The sequence below is a fragment of the Patella vulgata genome, chromosome 7, assembly GCF_932274485.2.
Source record: "Patella vulgata chromosome 7, xgPatVulg1.2, whole genome shotgun sequence".
Lineage (NCBI taxonomy): Eukaryota > Metazoa > Mollusca > Gastropoda > Patellidae > Patella > Patella vulgata.
Genome location: NC_065885.2, coordinates 23,128,311 through 23,149,190, shown reverse-complemented (window position 1 = coordinate 23,149,190; position 20,880 = coordinate 23,128,311). Strand labels below are relative to the sequence as shown.

Sequence of the window (20,880 nt, the reverse complement as noted above, 5' to 3'; positions counted from 1 at the left end):
TGCGTGCTAGCCCGGAGGTAGGGTGTTCGATCCCTGCATTTGCGTTGAAAGTTCATCCAGATTTTCTGGAGTGGTTTTCCCCTGGTGAGTGATGCAGAATGGAGGGCCTGACAAGGACAGCTGTCTAGTCTTTCGGATGAGACGAAAAACAGGTCCTGTGTACAAATGATGTGCAAGTAAAAGATCCCTTGACAATTGAAATTTGATATAAGAGTAGGCTGTAGTGCCGGACAAAATTTCCCTCATAGCACACTGTATGGCGTATGCCCGTATTCATTAGCCCACTTCGGAGCAGAACAGTAGGACGTTAAACCCCATTTCATTTCATTTCTTTATATTGGCACAGAATCGATGTTGTCTATAAAGTACATTATAAATATAATTAATACACTCATTGATTGGAAAATATATTCAAACTGTTATTATGGATATGTGAATTATATTGTACGAGTTACAAATGGATAGACACTGTCAACATAGCAACACCATTTTGATAAAAATTTATTATTTTATTTTTCGGTCATTAACTCGATTTGATCTTATGGAATAACCGTTTAAATGAAGAGAAATGGCGTTTCACCTGACACAACTTGGTCATTTTCTAACATAATGTTACAACTTTATTTCAAAAATTTGCCTATAGCAGTTTGCAAAGGATCAAATATAAGCATCTCTAGCATTTGAATCATCACAGAAAAAAATATATTTCAGGGAGGCTTTGCCCTCTGAACATACTTCAACATTCAATGAGAGATGATCCAACACATGTTGTTTTAGTACCAATTAGTCTATCAATCACAGTGAGAGATGATCTCAAAAACATTGGTCTGATGCCAATTACTCTGTCGATCACAGTGAGAGATGTTATCAACCACATCGGTCTGATACCTATTAGCCTGTCAATCACAATCAAAGATGATCTCAAACACAGTGGTCTGATGCCTATTAGCCTGTCAATCACAATCAAAGATGATCTCAAACACAGTGGTCTGATACCTGTTAAATATAGTTTGACAACCACATTGAGGGATGATATCCAGCTCATTGGTCTGATACTGATTAGTTTGACAATCACAGTGAGAGATAACCTGAAAATTCATTAATCTGATAGTCACGTTGTGGCTAATTAATCTGGCACAAATTGGTCTTGTAGATATCATTCTGGCACAAATTGATCTGGTAGATATCATTCTGTCACAGTGTGGATTAACTGGCCCATATTGATCTGGTAGATATCATTCTGATAGTCACTGTGTGGATAAACTGGCCCATATTGATCTGGTAGATATCATTCTGTTACTGTGTGGATAAACTGGCCCATATTGATCTGGTAGATATCATTCTGTCACTGTGTGGATAAACTGGCACAAATTGATCTTGTAGATATCATGTGGGGTAGCATGTGAGGGGCTGATAAGGAATGTGTGGCTAGTTGTTGGGAAGGGGCAAAAAATGTGGCCCATCCATGCACACATTGACAGTCGGAACTCAGTAAAGAGTAGGTTGTAATGCATTGCACTCTATAGAATAAAAGTATCTATGTTAGTCTCAAGTTGAGACAATAAAACCCATTCCAGTACATTCTCCCTTTAAAAGATTTTATGAGATTTAGGGGGGTTTTCTCGATTCAAATTATATGGAATTGGACCTTTAGTAAGAAATACTTAAAAAAGGAGCCTCCAGGTCACTGAAATTATTTCATGTAATCATATCTACTTCCTCATACGTTCCATAAAAGCTAAGAGGGAGTCCAGGTGGCTAGGTGAGTAAGGTGGTCCCGGGATCAGTCTAGAAAGGTTTTTTACCTTGTTAGTTGTGCAGGACTCAAGGCCCAGTAAGGAACAGTTTCTATGGGATTAAAAGACTGGGGTCCTATCCTATGTACACATTTGCATGCACTTAGAAATTGGAAGAAAACTAAGCAGAAACCCTGCTGTCAGGGAAAAACTTTCTTCATGGCACATGGTGTATGCCCGTCTCCTTTTTATACGCCCATATTGAAATGTGGTCGTATATTGTTGTCGCCCCCGGCCGGCCGTCTGTCCGCCTGGCGTCCACAATTGCTTGTGGACGCTCTATAGGCTAAAGTTAATATCCGATTGACTTTAAATTTATACTCAGTGTTTAAGGTCATGAGAAGAAGAAGCCTATTGATTTTCAGTGATTTTCGATAATTACTGCCAGAGTTATGGCCCTTGATCACTTCAAAAAATCTTGTTAATATCCGATTGACTTTAAATTTATACACAGTGTTTAAGGTCATAAGACGAAGAAGCCTATTGATTTTCAGCAATTTTCGATATTTACTGCCAGAGTTTTGGCCCTTGATCGCTTCAAAAAATCTTGTGGACGCTCTAGAGGTCAAAGTTAATATCCGATTGACTTTAAATTTATACACAGTATTTAAGGTCATGAGACGAAGAAGCCTATTGAATTTCAGCGATTTCTGATAATTACTGACAGAGTTATGGCCCTTGATCACTTTGAAAAATCTTGTGGCCGCTCTAGAGGCTAGAGTTAATATCTGATTGACTTTAAATTTATACACAGTGTTTAAGTTCATGAGACAAAGAATCCTATTGATTTTCAGCGATTTCCGATAACTACTGCCAGAGTTATGTCCCTTGATCACTTTGAAAAATCATGTGGATGCTCTAGAGGCTAAAGTTAATATCCGATTGACTTTAAATTGATACACGGTGTTTAAGGTCATGAGACAAAGAATCCTATTGATTTTCAGCGATTTCTGATAATTTTTGCCACAGTTATGGCCCTTGATCACTTTGAAAAATCTTGTGGACGCTCTAGAGGCTAAGGTTAATATCCGATTGACTTGAAATTTATACACAGTGTTTGAGGCCATGAGATGAAGAATCATATTGATTCTCAACGATTTCGGATAATTACTGCCAAAGTTATGGCCCTTGATCACTTTGAAAAATCTTGTGACGCTTTAGAGGCTAAAGTTATCATCCGATTGATTTCAGATTGATACACAGAGTTTAAGGTCTTGAGACGAACAAGTATATTGATTTTCAATGAATCTTTATGACTTGAACAGCTAATCCATGATGTTAAAAGTTTCGTATACTAAACGTTAACAAGGGCCCAAACTTTATAAAAACCAAACAAATTCTAATTGTTTTCTGATAATTATTTAATGAGTTGTTACTCTTAATCAGATTTTAATATATTATAAATGTTTCATTACCGAAAAAAGTAAAAATATGCGACAACTCTTGTTGACTGCCCGGACGATATAGCTGCTGTGGGCGTATGTTTCGTTGCCTGGCAACCCATCTTTTCCAGTTGCTGCAGAAAAGTAAGACACTAATCCACATTTATATGAGAGTCTTCATGTAATCAAATGGAAATTGAACCAGCAACTGAAGTTTTGGAATTGTAATTAATCATCATTTAAATGTCAAAATATGTATTGTATTTGAGGTCCCTTACCAAAAACAGCAGAATAGGCTGCTGTAGAGTGCAAGCTATTTGTAGAAAATGTCATATGTATTATTATTATTATAGTAATTATTATAATGTTAGTTGAGATTGATCAGAGGTTCTCGTCATGTTTTATTAATAAACCTTCATCTTTGACATTCATAATGTTTAAATTACTAGAGCATAGTTTTTTGAATAACTAATAAGTTCTGAAACGCAATCAATATTTTTCTGTATCTTTTCAGGCGATGCATTGTTTTTATGGATTTGGAGCCTTTGTTAGTCCGATGATTGCGTCATCTTTCTTATTAAATAGAGATTGTTCTCCATTTGTTGATGGTTTCACACTGGAACCACCGCAAGAGAGTGTCAAAATTGGATTAAATAAAACCATTGATGTTCCACCACAACCACAGAAAGTTTTCCGTTACACTCACATGTCTAAATTACCCTATGCTTTCTACATACTAGGTGGTTTACAGGTTTGTATAATTCTGCATCAATCAATCAAAGCAATAAAGATATGGATTCAAGGAATGTGGTTGTCTATTGTCCATCAGGCTGTCTGTCCGTTTGTTGTCCAAAATTTCCAGTCAAGACTATAGAGACTATATTTATCGTCCAATCTTTTATATATACGCTCACATTTTCATGTGGACGTATATTGTTGTCACCTCTGTCCATCCGTCCGTCCACAATTTGTTTGTGGACAATCTTTAGGTTCGTTAATGAAATAAAATTGGACCATGTTAGTCCCAAAATGACCTAGTTTGTGTCGAGTGGACGTTAAACCACATTTCTCTCTCTCTCTTGATCCATCACTAATCCAAACAACACAATTCAATACTTTATTTGAACCTAATTCTGATGATTTATTGTATTTAAGTTGGCCGTAGCTGCTGTAGTTTTAATGCTGGTTATTAAAGAAAGATTTGGTAGTGTAGCAATACAAGTACCGTTTGTTGATACAGGGGAGACAACTATCGTAGAACCATGTAAGTATTGCTTAGAGGGATCTCTTTCTGAAAAATATGATGTAATAAAGGAATATGTTCATAGGGGTCTTAACCTTTCAAACATGAGCCGCAGGACTTCTGGACATATTGTTGTAATACCCACACTAGGAATGGACAGTTCTCCGGCCGCAACCTTCGCTTGTTTATGTTCAGTCGGATGTCAAGACCTTTAGTAAAACTAGCACCAAAAAGCGGAATATTGGTGATAAACTAAGAAAACAAAGTTACAGTGCTCAAATCACCAACTCCACCCTTCACTTGTGTACATCAGGACACTCATGTCTTAGTTCCAACACGAAGTGTATATGCCGCGAAAATTTAAGGGACACAGTGCATCGAAAATGTTAGGGTTTAGTGAATTTTACCCTATGAAATATATGATCTTATCTTATATTCTTTTTATTTTTATGTTTTAAACCCAAAGAACTATTGTCATAACAACTTTTCATCATTAATCTGTCTCTTAACTTTTTACATTTTCAAATTTTCTTCGAGCTACTTGATGGAAGTTTTTCATATAAATTTGATACCCAAGAATGAAAATATAGACACTTTTGCATAGACAAAGAAATTATTAATATATTTTTAGCCTAACCCAGCCCATTGATGGGTGATTAAATCTGCTTGGGCTCTTTGTTATAAAGGTCAAGTAATTAAAGTGCTTTATGTGTATTACTCTCCTATGGTGCCTAATTAATTTTATTTCATTATAGCAAATAATGATGGAAGTTTATTGTCGAGACTCAACTGCTGTGCATTTGGTCCGAAGCAAGTTTTATTCATTACAATTATATCTTCAGTTATATTATTTATATTTGATGGCTTACAGGTGAGTAGATATATATATAAATTGTGTAAAATATTGTTGGGATTAATTATTGTGTCATCAAATTATTGCTAAATATCTCAGCTTCATAAAACAAAGTGTCCTTAATAAACCAGAAATTCTAATATATTTTATTTTAATTTTCAGTCTTCCTATGCCAATTATATTTATTCTTATGCTCAAGAAGCAGATGTACCGATAGAAAAATATGAGGGAGCCATTTTAGATGCATGTTTCTGGGTAAGTTTGTGGAAAAGTAGAGGTAGTTATCCCACCATATGGTTTTGTATTTGATGATAAACTTAGTGAATCCACTGAATCTTATTATATTTATCAGAGCCGCGATGGTTCAGTGAGTAAAACGTTGGCTTGCTAACCTGGACGTCCTGTGTTCGATCTCAGTGTTGGCTGAGAAAGTTCATCGTGATTTTCCAGCGTGGTTTCCCCCTTGTCAGTGGTGCAGGACTGAGGGCCTAGCTAGGGACAAAGTATAGTCATTCAGATGGGACTAAAAACTGAGGTCCTGTGTATATATTGGCATGCACGTAAAAGACCCCATGACAGTTGGAATTTGATATAAGAGACAGCTGTTTCGCCACTGTCCTGGCAAAATGTCCCTCGTAGCACACGGTATGGCATATGCCCGTCTTCGCCCAGTAGGGGCAGAAAATTAGGACGTTAAACCCCATTTCATTTCTTATTATTTATACTGAATATTGACAAAAATTTTGTGTGCCAGGTTGATCTCAGCCAACAATATGGCATCTTGTTCACTCGATTATGAGAAAGTTTGCAAGAAGTTTAATATAAAAGAAGTGACATGTCAATTTTATGTCAGTTTTTATTTATTTAACAATTTTTTTGATTGGTCGATAGAAAAAGCACAAACATCAAGGGCAGACAATTTGAATACGTGTCTCCCCCATGATTTAACCCAGGGGTTAGTGGAGTGGAACGGAATGAGACTGAGGATGGCATTGTGGAAACTTTTTTAATAGTAGATAATAATAAAATATAAAGAATCTGAAATTACTAGAGTTATTTGCCCTTTAAGCATTATGGTGTCTGTGCTGGATTGAAATGTGGAGACATAAGTCAAATGCAGTTACTGAACGGTAAAAGAATTAAATGTGCAGAATTTAATTAATTTGTTTTATGTTTTTCTTTCCAGGGTCTGTTTTCATTTGGTCGTCTAATATCTGTATTTTTTGCCGCCAAATTTACAGCAGCTTTCATGTTACTGTGTAATATTGTAAGTATATTTATAACAAGAATAGCAGATGACCGAGCACTGCCCGTAACTCTGAAACCGGAAATGGTATCCAAGACCGCCCCTAGCCTATGTTACCCCTCAGTCCGAGCTACCCCATTACACCAATTTTCAGCCTCGGGCAGGGCCCTCACATAGGGAGGGGATGAGGGGGGCATATGCCCAGGGTGACACTTCTTGGGGGGTGGCAGATTATCTGAGTGCATACCAGAAATATTCAACAGGGGATCTTTTGAATATTTATGGACTAGCCTCCTTGGAGGCTGAGATAGCAAATCACCGGCCATCGCTTCCCCTAAACCTGTGTAAACCAGTTCATGTTTCAGCAAATAGAGAGGGTAGAATTATTATTCCTCCAAGATATATTATAGGGTTTTTCGATCAAATGGAGGGTTGAAGAGGAAATAAACATAAAAAATTTACATATAAGTTGATTTAATAAATAGTTGTTTAGATAAGTGTTAAAAGTATAAAAATAGTATTTTAAAATTTCTTTAATCCTAAAAAATCAACTGGCTGGCACAGACAAAGCAGTTACAGTATGCGGGGGGTGGGGGGGGGACTGAAACTTTTGCCATGGGGCGCCACACATAAGCCTCAGGACAGCCCTAGTGTAGCCGCCAATCCTGAACAGACAGACAGACAGACAAATATTTGTATATTTACTATCTAGAATGAAGACAACATGTAATTCATGTGAATAATATATCATATCATGTTCTGCAAAGACTGGTGTAAATGACTGTCAGCAATTCTATAATGATCAACTAAATGGGAATCACACAATTAGTATTTTATTGCAAATAAATTGTTTTATATTATATTCACAGATTAACCCTTTAGCACTTTCTTCATGTACATGTAAATATTGACTACCCCATTTCCCTGAAAAATATTAGAAAATTGTCATGTTTTTTCATTAAGTTTTGAAACAAAAAACTACCCCACCCAAGATTGACTCAAACTGACTGAGTCACAGAGCTAGTATACAATTTTTGAATAGTTCTGAGCTATTCCCATGATTCGAGCAGTTTGTGGCTGCCATTTCTCGCCCTCCAAAAGGGTTAAGTTGAATTAGCCTTAAATGTGGATTTCTTTTTGATTATTATTAATTCTTGGAGAATTTCTAATCAGATAGTTTTTTTTATTTTTCAGGTTGGTACTGCCTTTGCTATTTTAATAACAATAATATTTCGTTCCAATCATGTTGCGATATATTTAGGAACATGCCTAGTTGGAGTGTTTGTTAGTTCAATGTCTCCATCAGCTATGTCAATGACTGAACAATATATTGATATAAAAGGTAAAGGATTTTAGTTTTTAACTCAATAGTAATTTGAAACTAGATTATATTATAGCTGGGATGGGGGTGATTAGACTCGCAGGTGAGCTGGAAAACCTAGTGAATAATGAATGAATGAATTTTCGAGTTGTCTCCCTTTAACATCCCACTACTATGTGAATAAGTTTATAGAAAAGTAATTAAATATAGTTGATCATTCTATGTATGTAATGCTTTATTTGTGTCTTTACATGGTCTGTTATCATTTGATTTTTTATTTCCTGAAAATTGTTTATTCTGAAAAGTCCTCATTTCTGGAGTTTGTAAATCCATTAATTTGCTATCTGTGTTTTATTATTCCAGCATCAATAACAACATGTCTAGTTGTGGCTGCATGTTTAGGAGAAGCTTTATGTCCTATTATTGTTGGTAATGTAAGTATATAAACTATTAATCCATAAAAGTATTTATGGTTATCACAAAAATAGGTGAACCACTGCACCTCACTATTTTCCATATTTATTTCATCTACCGGCTTCAAGTTTATGTCAGTAATTTATCCCGATTGCTACTGCTGCCAAATCCTGTACAATTGATACATGTTGGAAGTAAAAGATGTCTGTGATATATGTATGATGTATGAAATATTATTATTTTACAGTTGGTTGTGAGTATGGGATCAGTGAGTTTCTTAGCTTTCTGTTTTACAATGACACTAGTTTCTTTACTGCTCTACTGGGCTCTCTTTGCAGCTGGAAAAGAGATGCCAAAATTCATTGGTAAGTGTTTAATGCATTTGAATTTATTTAAAAACGTTCTTGAAAAATCTGTGATATTAACTTGAAGGAATAAATTATCCTTAATATAATGTAATAAAAGTGTGTGTGCTTACAGGGTTATCCAAGTGAGAATGTTTATTACGACATATTATAACCAATCATCTGCAAGTAGCGTTAATATAAATGAAATATTCCATATTATTTCTAGATAATATAAATAAAACATTCCAAATTTCCAAAGAATATAAATAAAACATTCCATATTCCTAGAGAATATAAATAAAACATTCCCTGTTTCTAAAAAATAAATATAAAACATTCCAAGTTTCCAAAGAATATAAATAAAACATTCCAACAAAGAATATAAATAAAACCATCCAAGTTTCTATAGAATATAAATAAAGAATTCCATATTTGTAAAGAAACTTACTCAGTAACTGAAAGTTATTGTCATTTAATCATTGCAAAAAAGTTAATGAAATTTAAATGTGTGCAGGACAAGAAAATAGACATTTTTTTATTTATGGCAGTTCAGTTAGATATTTTATTATATTTCATGTTTGTCTGTATTTAATTTAATTTTTATTTCAGCTGGAGGGAAAAGATCGTTTGTTTTTCTGCGTCCGACTCCTGGAGATGGAAGTGATGAGAATACTATCATTGATCCATCTAGCGTTAAATATTATACACGTATGCCAGAGAGCGACAGCAAAGTGGAATTGGCTCCCTTACCTGATAAAAATAATAAAACAAATGGAATTTTAAATGATTTGTAACATTAATATGTTTAATTATCTGTGTATATAATATTTTGTATATAGAATATTGTGAATCTGTGATTTTATTAAATTACTGTCTATGTCAGATTTACCAGGGACTTGCTTTCAGTTAATCACACTTAAGGGAAGGGAGGGAATTGAAACGGCATATATATGGAGGCAGATCACCACTAAATTTCACCATCTCGGTACCCACAATATGTAGTTCGTCTATTTATAGCAATTCTCTCTTTGGATGAATAGGGTTTGAATTAACATTTTCTGTCAGGTTTTGGTAACTATTGATGATTTTGAGGCGGAAGGATAACAAGGTTATCAGGTTGGTTATGGTGATATGTACGGCGAATAGTTACATGTTTTTAGTATGCTTCTTCAAGTTTGTGTATCTTAAAATTTTGGTGGTCAACCTCATACAAATTTTGGTACAAAGACATGACCATTTGTTTCTCTGTCTGTAGTGAAAAGCATTCAGCCCAACGAAAATTTGGGGAAAAGTTGGAGCCGGGCAAAGAGGCCAGAATTAACATTGAAGTCAATGGGAAAATTAATGGTGGTCTGCCTCCATACCGGTTAGCAAGTTAGATCAGTAACTAAATGGTTGTATATTCAGTCCTGGCACTAGCCGGTTGTTGAATCGCTATGTCCTTTGATAAGCCATTTTATGCCTGTATTCCATACTACCAAGCTGTAAATGGATACTGGTAGGATAGCTTGCTTAAAAATACCCCACATTACGCAGCATGATTAAAGTCTGCAATTCAGGATGTGACTTACGGTTAAAGAATCAAGTGAAATAAAAGATATACCACAGACTTTCATTCTCCAAAAAGTATACATGATTATGATCAGTGAAATGCAAGTTTTGGGGAAATCTGAAATAGACAATAATTATTTATTCATTGTGATAGTTGAACATTGGTTGTGTAAAGCTGTGAGTTCTTTAATACAAATTATAATGGTGCATTATTCAGATTGTTTTGTTATCTTTATTGTTTTGTTAATTTATCAAAGCTGTTTGTTTCTAGAGTAAATATTAACATCAAAAAAGGAAAAATAAATGAAAGTACAATTTAATTTTAAACAAATCAAAGAACACTAACAATTAACATACTATGGAAGAAGAATTACTAATTAATTTGTTTAGGCGACATTTAGATGAGTATTCTGTCAACTGAACTTGTGTGGAAACTTTGAAAACATTGCCTATATAAATAAGTAATTGTTCTTTTATAGTATGTGTTATAGTTTTTAGCTCTACCCGGTTACTAAATGCCTCTACAGGATTAACACTCTGTACATTGAAACTTTTGATATTATGGAAGATCCACAAACAATGTTAATATTTAGTCAATTTTAATGTCACATCACTAGAAATGTTGCTTGTAAAGTACTGTGTTTATAATTCATTGACCAATAGAGAATGTTTCTAATAGTTTCCCCATCAGATTTATTCAATTTCAATTAAACCTTCTGGTGGTTCCCTGCTTTTATCAGTGTTGATTGGTCAGAATATTAATGGTGATGGATCCAATCTAAGTACTAATAATTGAAGTATCATCGTGGTACCATTTTTTCTCTATTCTCCTGTGTTTGTTATAAATGCATTATTTTGACGACCTTCTCAGGATTTAGCATCCATGTATGGTTAAAGAAATAAATACAATGTTTTTATATGTTACATGCTCTCAAATTACCTGTGATAATATTACTTTTTTTTCTAAAATGTAACAATTCTTTAATTAAAGGTGCAACATGCTAGAATACATTTGATATAGAGTTTAAGTCTATTACTGTACCCATTCACAAATAGTTTACTTACAAATTATATAAATCCTGAAATTATTGATATCGATAAATTTTTGAACTTATACTTATTTTAACTGTATCTGTGTCAGTGTTAAAAAAAAAACTCAACCCAATATCAATACATTATGCAAATTTATAAATTCTAACTATTCTCAGTAAATCTGGTTTGTTGATTTTATGATTATAATAAAGCGTTCCTATGGTAATATAAATTGGCACAAGTTTAATCAAAATAAAAACAATTTGTGATAATTCTCTGGTGTATTATATAAAATGTTAATGTGTTTAAATGTATGTTCTCTAAACACTAAGAATTGTAGTTATGGCTGCACTAAGTTGTGTTTGATTTTATATGATGACAGAACACATGGAATTGTAAAAGATTATTTATTTTTAAATAAATGACATTATTTAAATACTTAATTATGGATATAATTTAGCAGTGGCCATAAAAATATTTGTGATATTTTCACACAAAAGAATATTAGTTTACCCCTTAAAGTTATTGCTGTCTCTACCTATATGTGTATCTCATGTTAGTGTTTGGCTGAAGTTTTTATTTATTATTGTTAAATCAGAGGCTAATTCCATACCATTAAATCAACATAGGAAAGATGTATATTTTTTTTGTATTTGTTCATTTTTTCACATAGAAGAATGAATTAATTAAAATATAATATGCATGTATTATTAAGGTATAAAATTTAGAGACGTATCTTTAAAGTTTTATGGAGCCAAGGTGACAAATTGAGTAATATGCTGACTCGCTAGCCTGGAGGTCTCAGGTTCGATCCAGGTGTTGGCCGAGAAAGTTCATTGAGATTTTCCGGCATGGTTTCCTCTTGTCAGTGGTGCAGGACAGAGGGCCTGACAACGGCAGTTGTCTAGTCATTTGGATGGAATTAAAAACCAAGGTCCTGTGTATGCATTGGCATGCTTGAAAAGATCCCTTGGCAGGTGGAATTCGATATAAGAGTAGGCTGTGCCGCCGCTGTCCAGGCAAATCTTCCCTTATAGCACACTGTATGGTGTATGCCCTCATTAACTCAGAGTTTTATTTTGTTTTCTATATTAGTAAACATCCAGACTTTTTAATAATTAGTTTTTTTGTTGTTTTTGCTTAAAGATAAGATTAAAACATATAATGTTAAATAATCTTTTAATTTATATTGTTATTTATGTAAATGAAATATGTATTAAAGTGATGTATATATTGAATGTTTTCTATTTGATAATATTCATTGTTTTTATCTGTTATCATGATGTATTGTATTTACAAATTAATGCTCATGTAATTTCTTGATTTGTATGTAAAATAAAGGTAGTGATGTGAAAGAATTTGTTTTATTACATTATCTAGTGTCAAAGACAGTATAATCACGATTGTGAGAACTGGTTAGTTTTTAGAAATCGGTAATAAGCACATGGGTTACATTTGGTCTATGGGTGATACACAGACGACGACATAACGTTCACAGGTTATTGCTGCCATCACCAATTCCTTAAATTGTAACCATCAAGGTTAGAGTTATGAACATATTATTTAAGATAGCCACGTAAAGAGTGGAAATACGTACGCCTACCTATGAGCAGATATATGTCGGGCAATAAAGATAGCAATAGACGGCAGCTTACTGTTATCTGAATGGAAAACTGGGATGTCGACCAGATTTGATAAGGGTCCTTAATTTATGCCTTCAAGAACTTTTATCTCTATGGTATCCACAAACTTTCTTCGGTACAATGCTTCACATAATAATTGAAACAACGACTTCATACGCACACAGTCACAGCGCTTCATGCCAAATTGGAAAAAAATAATCCCTTAAAAACAGTAACCACTACCTGTACTTTCACGGTGTTTTCTTAAGAGGGTTCGTCTTCTCATGGTCGCAGTTCCCCACACCAATTCTCAGAAGAGGAGGGGGGGGGGGGCTTCGAAAAGGAAGGATGCGGAATGCTGAATATCTATGGGGGGTTCTAGTTTCTCAGATGTCCCGAATGCTTTACACCAAATTTGAAAAGAAATGTTAGAAACTGTACCCCGCCAATACCCCTACAAAGTTTTCGGGAAGATCCTGGACCGATAATGTGGCGGTGAATACAGTTTAGTGAGATTTCTTGGGCATGCTCATAGAGGTGTATATATAGACAATATATACACCTCCATGGGCATGCTGTAATATAGTTTTGTCTGTTAACACTGAAAGCCCAGTAGAAAATCAGATGTGTACATAGAACATGGTGGGGTCACTGCCCATAAAACTAAAACCTAGTTAAAGTTCTAGAAACAAAAAAAAACTGCCAAGATTTAATGATCTGTTGATGACCCTTCGATTGTATGCCTGAAGTCTCAAGCATAGGGTCTAATATTAAGAAATGAAGACATTTTAAATATATGCGTACAAATTAGATAAAGGTTCTATTGAAATTAAGTAGGACAGTTTGTGTATAACGAGGTTAAAGCCATAATTTTAATTATCAAAAAAACTGAGTTATTGGATGCCCCCCACCCCACCCGAAAAGGATACCGAGACATGGGTGAAGTTGTCAGACTAATCCTTGCCATCAGTTGTTTTCCATTTCAGCTAAATGTAGTAACTTTAATCATCGTACCCAGAAGTTAAATTTTATTTGATCTATTTTACTACATAATTAATATTCCCCAGGGTTATTTCTATTGTAGGCTGCCAGCCAAATCCGCAATTAATATAACCTAAATATTGGTACATAATGCAAGGATTAAAGATACATTATGGGGGATTAGATAAGGAGCTGGTAGTTCTCACTATAATAGTTAAAAACTAGATAATGTAAAGAGAATTTGCTGAAAATTTCAGTCAAATTGATCCACGCTGAACCGAGCATTTAGCGATTGAATTTTGGGCCTAGCCTCGATCATCATTACTTAAGTCGGTAGGATGAAAACCATAGTCTCGATTATCTATTTTTTGATTTAATCAGAAGCAGCAGGCCGGGTTCTAATCCAGTAAATATCACAGGCTAGCGATGCCATCGAGGGCTGATTACGGTCTGGATAAGTTAATTAATGTCTAATTAATAATTTAGATAACATTTCAGGCCTAAAGAAAGACCTGCAGTTGGCAGATTGCATCATGTATGTTTAATAGAAAGCGCCCAATGGACTGTGCGACTACTGGAACTATAGGTATAACTACTTTTACTTTTATCGCTAGGGTTTTCCTGGTATGCTAGGTGAAATAAATATCATTATATTGGGGTTTGATGTAGTGAAACACTATTAGATTGCCAATGGATTCGTTACTGCATTCGGGAAAACTAAAACAAGGAAGATATTCCTCAATAATATGTAACAACTTTGATTTTGCCGATAACTACATACAAACAGGTAGATGCACACCTCTTGTGCAAATAACACCGTTTTCATATTAATTACATCATTAATCTATCGGTGATTATTAATTATTATTAATTAAGCTGGGGGATATATATTCAACCAGGAAGATAGACCACGAGAATATTTCGTCAATCATACGGGTCATTGAATTCACTGACTTTTGATGGCGACTGTTCGATCAGTTGACATTCATCATCGGTTGACGTGGTTAACCTGACTCAAACCAATGACACTTTAGAAACAGGAATAATTCACATACAGAGAGAAGAGTTGGAAACTGTGACTAATAAATCAAAACTTGGAATTCAACAAAAAGGACACACTTGTAGAAAGATTTTATACTAATGCGAAGATGTGAATTTTATCAAAAAACTAGATTCTACATGAATGTTCTTAAAGTTTAAAGGGTACAGAAACTAAGCTAATTTTGATAGAGAAAAGTTAACATCGCACAAGGTTTAAAGACCGATATTTGTGGTGTTTTATTATTTACAATATTCCTTACAATTTAAGAAAAGGAGGTATAGAAACTAACTGATTTAGTAATTATGCAGATTTTAGAGATTTTGGTGGTTTTTACTATATTTCTGTTCACAGTGCAAGGTAAGTGTATAAGTGTACATACTATTATAAACCTCATATATTTCTTATAGTAGGAAGTATTACTTAAAAGAGATGTCGCTCAGGGACGATTAATTCGTATTCATATGTCAATGAACAATTTATTCATTTCCAGGCTTCACAGAATTGTGTTATTTGCATATTCAGGAAAATATATCCAATTTTACACGGCTTTATTGATTATATAACATATAAAGGAGCGAAATCTCTAACTCAATATTTTCCATAATATTTGAAATTAAAAACGCGAATTATAATTCAATCAATATTGATGTTGTTATCTTGCCGTGGAAATATAGGATCCTAATATCCAGTATTTAAGACACAATGAACATTTTATAATCAGTACACGAGTCGTGTATTCTTTGGTTTCGGGTGCCATTTTGTAATGAACAAATACAAACATCTCCTACAAGACAATGTGGAAGTAACTAGTAAAGGCTCATTCACAAAAGACAAAGTAATATTTTTTTTTAAAAAAAAACAACAAAAAAACCAAAAAAAAAACCGTGCAAAATGGACTAAGCAGCGTAAACGACGGTCGTTCATTTAAACTTTTCACGTATTTCACCGAACATTAATCATTTTACATAGATTCATATTACATTAATATGTGCTTTTTACAATCTTTTTCGTCTATTTAAAGATTCCAAATATAAAGCTATTCGCCCTTTAATTAAGAAAACAAAATCATCAAGGGCTGGTTGCTCAAAACTAAGTTATTTTAACGATCCGTTAAACTCTAACGGATCTTTATCTTGCTAACGTGTCGTTTGCTAACGGCCCGTTAAATTTCTGTTGCTAGAAAGTCAATTTCCTTATCCGTTAGCTAACGCACTGATTAAAGTTATTTTAAATTTTTAAGTTAAATGTACATGTATAACAACTTCATAGAATTTCATCCTATAGAACATGGAATAGCCCCCCCATCGCCCAACCCTCTAGAATGTTCTATAGAAAATTACATTGGTAATCTATGACGTTTTGCTAAGGGTATACTTCGACTGACAGCCGACTAATTTCATCGTTAAAAACAGATAAAGGAGCCCAACACCCCCGTTAAATATAACGGCAAATTAACGTTAAAGTTAACGGGGCTTCCAGCAACAGATTTTCTCTCCGTTAAAGATAACGATCCATTAACTCCATGTTAACGAGTCGTTAAAAGTTAACGGAGCTTTGAGCAACCGGCACCGGATCAACTGTAGATAATCCGCCTCTTAGATTCTATCGGATTTAAAAAGGGATCAATCAAAAGATTTTAGAGAAAATTATAGGTGGTACTAGTTTGTTCTGATAAATTCCCGTTTATATCATCTGCAGAGTATGCAAAAAGTTAACAAATTTTCAATTCATCGTATCACTGTAAATACTGAACGGAATTGAACTATTTGGGACTGGTATTCATTATAGAGATTCACCTTTCACGATATTGTAGTATCCAATCCTTTAAAACTTACATTTGTTTTGATAATCTATTTTATTATATTTCGATAAATAATGACATTCAACCAGACAGTCATAATCAGTTATTTCGTTGATATTTGTCATGTTACATATGATATTTTATTGTGCATCTTAAATTCGTAAAAATATGTTTTATCTCTACAAGGAGATGTTGCACGAATATATTTAAAAAAAAACTGAGCTTAAAGATAATCATCATTTAATTTAAAAAAAAAAAAATACGGAAATACAGTAAAGTTTATAAATTCTTAATTTAATTACGGGTGTGTAAGGCATAAGATAGACGAACCAACATAATAATTATCTGACGTTTCAGGGCGTGTTACTCTCACCTCCCTATCCCTTGAAGGTTAATCAAACATATATGGATTAATCTAACCACGTAATTAATTAATTATGACTCAGATAAGCCTGCGGGCTCGTTTTCTAGAATTCTCGAAAATATTGAAAAATATATATACCTAGATATCATTATATATGGTCTGGTGTTATTAAATATTATCCAATAAACAATCAAAAATTATGTTTTTAAAGATAAAGCCAAACAAAATTTATGTTCCTAAGGAATTAATTGCTCCGGTCTTGTAAATGTGCAAATGACCTACTCGTAAATGCCATGTACATATATCATGAATTGAAAATAATTTTCTGTTTTGTACTGCTCTGAAATTCATTTAATACAAGTACACTTTGTAATTATAGATTTTTGGTAAATATTTTGTTATTTCATCCTGTGCTTACTTTTATTTTTAACACTCTTGTGGATAAAAAAAAGTCACGTGATATTTTATAGCGTGTTTGCGAAAGACCAATACATGTCTCCCAAATAAAATCCCCTATTCCCTATCTACTGGACCCGTCGGTGAAGGTGGGAAAGTTTATTGATGGGTATAGTGATATAATAATACTTAATAATTATTATAACAGTCTTTAAAGCATCCCCAAATTTCGAATAGACATTTCGCGGTAGATTTGTCAATCGTTGGTGACTTGCCGCGTATATTTGTTAGGCTTGGCATGGAAGTTTTGGGAAATATTGGGAATGATAAATAATCGATAATTTGTGTTGGTTTATACGTCACAGCACCTTGAGGGCACACGTGTGTCTTATATATCCCTAAGTGTTATTCGTAGAGGTATATCCTAGAACAAACAAATTAGGGTTAATTAACTTCCTTTTTTCTCCAATAATTATAAATGAACTTTTCATTTCAACTGACCTTATATTGGTGCACATAATGACCTGTTTTAAAAAAGGAATGTCGCATACATCGTACCCTATAACAAAGAAATTAACGTGCGCACTAATTTTAGGTCTTATAAAGAAATATTCTGGATCTCAGAGACCACCAGTTATAATTTGCAATACAGTTTTATTAGGTATAAGCGATTGTCTGTGAAAAAATTATATGGCGCATATACCATTGACAATTATAGGGAATTAGCGCCCTCACAAAAATTAATTTCCATATACAGTACATGTCAACTAATAACATCTCTAACTTAATTGATTTTTTTTTCTTTGTACATATTTTAGCAACCCCATGCAGTGGTAAATATGGATTCTGTCATTGGTGTAAGTATGATTCTAGTTCTTTAGCCATCAACAAAACACTGAACATGTATTTTTATTTTCCGATCTTGACCGCCATATCTCACATCGATATCACCAAGAAAAATGTTATTCTGTTGTAGTATACCCTTTAGATAGATTTACGATAACTTGCTATGATGAATTTTAATCTTTGATATCATGATTGTTGGAAGCGAGCGGTAACTCCAATCTAAGTTCTCTTGGTCATCCAACAGAAAAAAGACTTGGTTCAGAATCCAGATCAAACGCCGAACTGTCCAAAACTAGACTGTTGAATTTGGTCCACAATCTTTAGTTCCTTTAGGAACGATCTCTGATCGGACCGTTCATAAACGAACTACATAATCTCCAAATCTATCATACAGCTGAAAACGTGTCACTGAAGTTCGGATGGCCGGCAGAATAAAAGTATATAAGAGTCTTCAACAAAATATACCTGAGTTGGATGGTTTAGTGGTTTAACGCGGGCGCCTGAAATCACAAGGTCTGTAATTGAGTCAAGTAGCGTGGTTTCGAATCCCAGCTTGAACGTGGGTTTTATCCGGGTCACCCGGTTTCCGCCCACTGCTAAAGACCCCTACGCGCAAACGAACTATTGAAATAAAATTGAACCTTACGTTAGTCCCGAAATGACCTACTTTGTCTCAATTATCAATGATTATTAAATAATTCAGTTATTTTCAATGCATTAACGCTTTCAGTAAAATTAACTGGGAAATATGTTTGACAAATCTTGAATTACCCCTCCGAACGTAGAAATGCGCAAATGTTTTGAAGATTTGCGGTATTTACTCATTTTTTTGCTTCTTATTTTAAATAGTGAATATCTATATTTTCAGTAAACATAGCATTAAATAAACCGGCCACTCAGTCATCAACACTTCCTCAAGCTAATCGTTATTGTGATCCTAATGTAAAGTTCTGTCCTAACAACACAGCTGATGAGGCTGTTGACGGTAATAAAAGTAATCTATATAATGAGGGATCCTGCACCCATACTGGGTTACCACCATCCGATGTTGAATGGTGGAGTGTAAATGTTGGACCTGGACATTTAATTCACTATCTGGAAATCTATCTAGTGGCAAATCCATGTAAGTATTGCATGAATAAAATGCGATTTGACGTCTTACTTTTCTTCTTCAATCGTAAGACGGGTTATCCGCAATGAAGTGTGATATGAGGCTTTATTTGCTTGGACATTATTTGAATTCCAACTGCCAAGGGTTCTTATGTGTGCACAAGGTGTACACTCTACCTCTGTTTTTTTTTGTCCCGTCTGAACAACAGTCTAGCTGAACACAAGAATCGAATCCGGGACCTCTGGGTTACTAAGCAAGCGTCTTGGCCACTGAGATGAATGAAATGAAATGGGGTTTAACGTCCTACTGTTCTGCTCCTATGCTGGGCTAATGAAGACGGGCATACGCAATACAGTGTGCTATGAGGGAAATTTTGCCCGGGCAGCGGCACTATCGCCTACTCTTATATCGAATTCCAACTGCCAAGGATCTTTTACGTGCATTTAAATGTATACACGGGACCTCGGTTTTTCGTCTCATCCGAAGGACTAGACAGCTTTCCTTGTCAGGCCCTCCGTCCTGCATCACTGACAAGGGGGAACCACGCCGGAAAATCTGGATGAACCACTGAGCCACCGCAACTTCGTTTTTTCCGAAGAATCAAAGCAAAGCGACACAGTTTGTGTTGATTAGGTTAAACACCATTGCTATTCGAGTAAATCGTTGAGTGACGGTAAAGACCCTTTAATTTGATTAATATTGTCTCAATCTGTTTCAGTAAATCGCCAAAGAATGGTACCAATATTTGAAGTTTATGTGGACGATAAGTTGTGTTTTAGGTATAATTCTACAGCATTGGTTAGTAAAATATATGATATAAGCTGTGATAATCCAATACTCGGCTCTAATATCACCATTAAACTACCACAAACAGACACAGCTAGAATACTTAATCTTTGTGAAGTAGAGATTTATGGTAAGAATTTCTTTATCGTTCTACCCTTTTTGATAAATTACGGTTAAGACAGTCTAGCGGTGGTGATAGGATCAGATGTCTAGCGCGCATTAGAACATAGGGCTGCCGACATCGATTCAAGTGTCAAGAGATCGATCCCACACCAGTAAATGTCATCGAGTATGTCGCCTGACTAAGCTCATGAGTTTTCTACAGACTCCCCAGATCACTTCAACAGCTAAAGAACCCTTTGCGTAATAAAATTATGTGTTAGTTCCGAAATTACTTTTTATTTAATGTTGAGTTGATGTTTTAACAATCCAATTACATAATATATACAGAAACAAGGACAATTTTCCACAGGTTTAAAGAATATTATTAAGGTTAGGTGAAAAACTTTCTCTGGGATGTTTTTAAGAACGTGACCGCTAATTGTAGTTTTAAAATGAAAAGTTGGCAGCATATCTTATATTATTAGCAAACGTCGCCCTTTATAATGGCCAATTCGGTCGTGGTTAAATAGTGTTCACTCGACTTTCGTAAACGATTCGAGTTTGAAAAGTCATAACAAAGTTCAGTACTAATCAGTCCTCGGGTATCCAGCCAGCCGTTTCACTCCGAGAGTACACACTTGAAA

The 20,880-nt window shown here is 34.5% G+C and overlaps 1 protein-coding gene across 1 annotated transcript in view; it reads left to right on the top strand.

Annotated features, from left to right (window-relative positions):
• Positions 1-12,534, top strand: part of LOC126827398 (major facilitator superfamily domain-containing protein 4A) — a 63,315-nt gene extending 50,781 nt beyond the window's left edge. Inside the window, exons 3-11 of the mRNA XM_050556700.2 lie at positions 3,693-3,929; positions 4,334-4,442; positions 5,177-5,292; positions 5,437-5,529; positions 6,461-6,541; positions 7,715-7,862; positions 8,205-8,275; positions 8,503-8,620; positions 9,212-12,534. Of these exons, the coding sequence (XP_050412657.1) occupies positions 3,693-3,929; positions 4,334-4,442; positions 5,177-5,292; positions 5,437-5,529; positions 6,461-6,541; positions 7,715-7,862; positions 8,205-8,275; positions 8,503-8,620; positions 9,212-9,396 (1,158 nt within the window). The 3' untranslated portion in view covers positions 9,397-12,534. The remainder of the gene's footprint in view (positions 1-3,692; positions 3,930-4,333; positions 4,443-5,176; positions 5,293-5,436; positions 5,530-6,460; positions 6,542-7,714; positions 7,863-8,204; positions 8,276-8,502; positions 8,621-9,211) is intronic.
• The last annotated feature ends 8,346 nt before the right edge of the window (positions 12,535-20,880 follow it).